The sequence below is a fragment of the Monoraphidium neglectum genome, assembly GCF_000611645.1.
Source record: "Monoraphidium neglectum strain SAG 48.87 unplaced genomic scaffold scaffold04407, whole genome shotgun sequence".
In the NCBI taxonomy this organism is placed as follows: domain Eukaryota; kingdom Viridiplantae; phylum Chlorophyta; class Chlorophyceae; order Sphaeropleales; family Selenastraceae; genus Monoraphidium; species Monoraphidium neglectum.
In genome coordinates this window covers 1-4,527 of record NW_014009222.1, presented here as the reverse complement: position 1 = coordinate 4,527, position 4,527 = coordinate 1, and the positions used below count along the sequence as shown (strand labels likewise).

The window sequence follows — 4,527 nt, the reverse complement described above, 5'->3', positions numbered from 1 at the left end:
CCCCACACACACACACTCTCACGACCGCATACACCCATACACACACAACACACCCATTCATGCCCTCACCCCACCCGTCACCCCCCCCAGGCCCTGGGGGACAAGGACAGCGTGCCCTCCTACATCCGCAACCAGCGCTCCCTGGAGATCAACCCCCGCCACCCCCTCATCAAGGCACTGCTGGTGCGCGTTGGGCCGCACCCCGCACCCCTCCCACACCCAACCCCCTCGTATGCCCGCGCGCCCGGCGTGCGCCGCAGCCGCGCACGCGCCCGTGGGGCAGGAGCGCCTGCGGCGGTCTTGAGGGCAGCAGGTCGTGAGGGCCCAGGGGGCGGCCGCTGTTGGTGGCCCGGCAGCTGTGTATTGGTCTCACGTGTACGTCAGCCCGCGCCCGGACGATGTCACTGTGATGTCAGACGAACGCGAGCACGCGCAGCGACACAACCACTGGAACGCACTTGTGCACATGCACCGCATGCCCACCCACACCCTCTATCACCCCTGCACACACACACACACACACACACACACACACACACACACACACGAACACATTATTGTCTTCTTTGCGTCATCGTCATTGTCACAAACCATGCATGCAACATGACACACACGTGCATCATACCATCTCTCTCACCTCCCAACCCTCCCCCCCCCCCCCAACACCCCAGGACAAGGTGGCGGCTGACAAGGACGACACGGCGGCGGCCCAGAGCGCGGGGCTGCTGTTTGAGACGGCGCTGCTGGAGAGCGGCTACAGCCTGGAGGACCCCAAGGTGGGGGGAGGGCGGGGTCGGAGGTGGTGATGCCTTGATGACGTCATGTTGACTGGGCACGCGTGCGTGGCGGCGCGCCTTTTGGATGCGTCCGTGTGTGAGTGGTTGGCGGATGGGGGGGGGTTGGCGCACGCGTGGTTGTGGCTGTGAGTCCGTGTCTTGTTGTATGCGCGTGTGTTGGTGCATCAGCCGCGCCCATCAGCCGCCAGGGGCTCCCGAGCCCACTCCCACCCCGGCCACACTCACACGCACACACGCACACACACCCTACCCTCTTCCCCAGGACTTTGTGTCCCGCATGTACAAGGTACTCCAGGGGGAGCTGGGGGTGGCGGCACTGGAGGTTGAGCCGGAGGACGAGAGCGATCTGGGGGGCAGCAGCGGCGGCGGCAAGGACGAGGGGAAGAAGGGCGGGAAGGACGAGGAGGAGGAGGACGAGGAGGAGGAGGAGGCGGCGGCGGAGGACAGCGGCGTGAAGGTCGAGCTGTGATCTGAGATCTCAGATCAAATACCTGAGATCCGGCCTCGAGGAATCGTAGGAAGTGGTAGCATGATTTTCCTCTAAGAGGGGGGGCGTACAGGCTTGGCGCGTGCAAGCGACGGCGGCCGCTGGTGTGAGGTTGGTTGGTTGGCCGGACGGCGGCGCCGCCTCTCATGCCCCCGCTCGCGAATCGCGGGGCCCGTCCCGCGCGCAGGTTGGCGCCCGCCTCCGCGTGGGTGCCCCAGCGGCAGGAGTGGTGTGAGCAATTACTTGTGCCTGCCGTTTTTCGTGATGAAATCCTGTGACTGTAAACCTGAAAATGGAGCCCCGACAATGCCTGCTGGGACCGCCCCCCTGGCAGGGGCCGGCGGGGCAGAACCCCACACTAGGGCGGCTGAGGGAGGGGGGGCGCGCCTAGCCCAGCCAGCGGTTGCAGGCCCTGAGACGCCGCTCAAACGCAGGGAGGGCACGGCCCGGGGCGCACCCCTGGAGCCGGCCAGGCGTGGCGCAGCGTGGGGGCGCCTCGCTTCCACAATTCACATCTGCGGACAGAACCTGGCAGGGCGGGGGCAGAGGACCGAGGGGCGTGGCCGCCGGCGCACAACTCGGCGGCTCCGCCAGACGCACAACGGCAGGTTTTGGAAGCCGCCCGTTCTTACTATCCCCGCAGAACCCCAGAGCTGCCCCCGTCACGCCTCAAGCCACAACGCAGCCCCAGGGCCATGCCAGTGACAGATGCGGGTTACAGATGACTTGGAGGGTCTGATCACACATCGGGCCGGGCGTCGGGAACGGGCGCGTGAACGACGACAGGGTGTGGCACAATCACGAGGGGAGGGGGAGGGGGTGGTGGTCGCCGCCAAGAGGCCGGCAGCTCTCGCGGTTGCGGGGGGTGGCAGGGAGGCACAAGGCGCCATACAATGAGGCGAAGCAGGGGGGGTGCGAGCAGCGCCCGGACGGCGCCGCACTGCGCGACGCGGCGCGGCGCGGCGCGACGGGCGTGTGCCGCCGGGCGCTGGCGCTGGCGTTGGGTTGGTTCAAGTAGTGCTGCGTTCGCGGGGCGGCTCCTGGCCAGCTGCCCCACACTCTGCCTGTCTGTGGAATCCAATACCATCCGAGCGGCGGCGCCGCCAGCATCGTGACATGACGCGGCGCCGAACGAAAGGGTTCGGCGGGAGCCGCTGGGGAACGCAGCCCCTTGGGTCGAGGGTGGGAAGGGGATACCCGGGCCCGTCAAGGAGGGGCGCAGGCCGCCGTCGAGCAAGTTGTGCGGCCGCACACACAGGTTCAAACGCCCCAGCGAGCGCACCCAGCGGCTGAGGTGTGTGTACTGCCGCAGTACATGTGCTATGGCGCCCGTGAAGAATGCCGGTGAGTGAGATTGGGGCGCTCAAAGGGGAAGGTTCTGGCATTCAGCGGCGGTGGCAGCGGTTGCTGGTGTTGGCGAAAAATAGCGGCGGGGTTGCGAAGGGGAAAATGTCGCTTCTTTTCCTACCAGATCCAAACAAGCATTTCCTATCAGGTCCAAACAAGCACACACACATGTGAGCAAGCGCGCGCATGTGTGTGTAGGTGCGCTGACGCATTTTTGCATCCCAGAGGCACACATGTGTGTGTGGAACCAAATACGTGCGCTCGCGCGAACGCGCCTCTTTGGCAGTTGTCGTGCGGCAAAATAACGGCACAGAGCCGCCACGCGCAGGCCGCGGCCCGCCCGCAGTCGTGGCCGTCAGCTGCCCGGGCGGCGCGAGGCCCCCGCGGCGCGCGCGTGAGTGAGCAGGGGCCAGCGTATGTCAATGCGGCAGGGTACAGGCTGTTTGAGCAGGTAGCATCGAAATCAGGTGCTCAGTACCCAAAAACGGGCCTGTCAGCGCCCCAGCAGGCAGGCGCGTGCCGGCGGATGCCCGCCGGCGTCCGCCGCTGGCGGCGCACACACCCCGCTGGACAGTGCAAGCGCCCGAAAGGGGTCCTCGCGGCATTGGCTGTGCTGCAGAGCCGGAAGTTGGAAAAAGTCTCCAGAGTAGCAGATTTGGGTGTCCGTGAGCATCAGCCACCCCCAACTGCGACGGCGCAGCGGAGCCGGCCGCGGCGCGCGAAGGGGGGGGCGTGCGTGAGAGGGAGAGGGCGCGGGGCCCGGCACAGCAGCCGCACAAACCCGCGCAGAGGGCTGCACGGGCGCAGACGGGGGGCCCTCCCCCTCAATCCTCGACACAAAACGCAGTGCGGGCCCGGCGCGTGGTCGCCGCCGGGGCCGTCTCCTGGAATGCCACTCCGTCGCCTATCAAACTTTCGACACCCCCTTGTGTCGCAGGGGCAAAACGCCGCGGCCGCCCGGGCGCGGCCGGCCCCTTTCAAAGCCGCCTTTTCATCCGTGTTTCGGCACAGCCCGCAAACCTGCGGCTGCCCGCCGCCCCGCCTTGGCGCGGCGCCGCGACTGCGGGCCGCCTGGCGGCTGCAGGAGAAGGGGGGCCCAGGGGCGGCGGCGCACGCGCCTAAGCCGGCACCGCGCTGCGGTTGAGCCGGGAGAGGGTGACGCCCGTCACCGCGGTCTGCGTGCCGCACTCAGCATACACCGGCTTGCGCGGCGGCGCGAGCACCACCACGGCGGCGGGCGCCTCTGGGGCCGCGTCACTGGACGCGCTGCTGCTCAGTGCGTCCCGCCCCGGGCCGCCGGCCGCCTTGCCCGCTTTGACACCGCGCCCGCCCGCCAAGAGGACGCCGCCGGGCCGCCCCTCCCAAGAGCGAAGGGATGCGGGCACGAGCGCCACCGCCGCGCGCGCCAGGCGGGCGCTCCCGGCGCCGAGGCGGCCGGCGCTGCTGGGCGCGTGGCGCGCCGCGCCGCCGTCTGGCTGCGCGGTGACCGCAGGAGCGTCCGCTACTGGCGCCGCCGCTATAGACAACTCCACGCCCGCTGGGGCTGCAGAGCCCTGGGGCTGCGGAGTCGTGCGGCGGCCGAGGCTTCTGAGGCCGCTGCCCCCTTTTGCAATCAGGTTCTTGCCAAAAGTCAGCGCGACCGCCGCCGGCGCCCGGTGCGCCACGCCGCCGCCCGGTGGCGCGGCGCCCGCAGCGGCGGCCGCTGCTGGAGCCTCCGCCGCAGCGGGCGCCGCCGCGGCCGCTGTCAGCGGCGCCTCTGTTGGGGCCGCCGCGGCCTGGGGCTGCCGCGGCGCGCGGCGGCCGATGCTCTTGAGGCCGCTGCCTCCTTTTGCAATCAGGCTCCTGCCTAGCGTCAGCGCCGCCGCCGCCGACGCCCGGCGCGCCGCGCCGCCGCCC

At 69.4% G+C, this 4,527-nt stretch overlaps 1 protein-coding gene across 1 annotated transcript; it reads left to right on the top strand.

Moving 5' to 3' along the window:
- Positions 1–409: 409 nt before the first annotated feature.
- On the top strand, positions 410–1,266 carry MNEG_14328 (hypothetical protein; the record flags this gene model as incomplete). The annotated part of the gene is made up of 3 exons (XM_014037200.1): positions 410–460; positions 672–776; positions 1,060–1,266. The coding sequence occupies 3 exons, from the start codon at positions 410–412 to the stop codon at positions 1,264–1,266; spliced, it is 363 nt and encodes a 120-aa protein (XP_013892654.1).
- Positions 1,267–4,527: the final 3,261 nt, after the last annotated feature.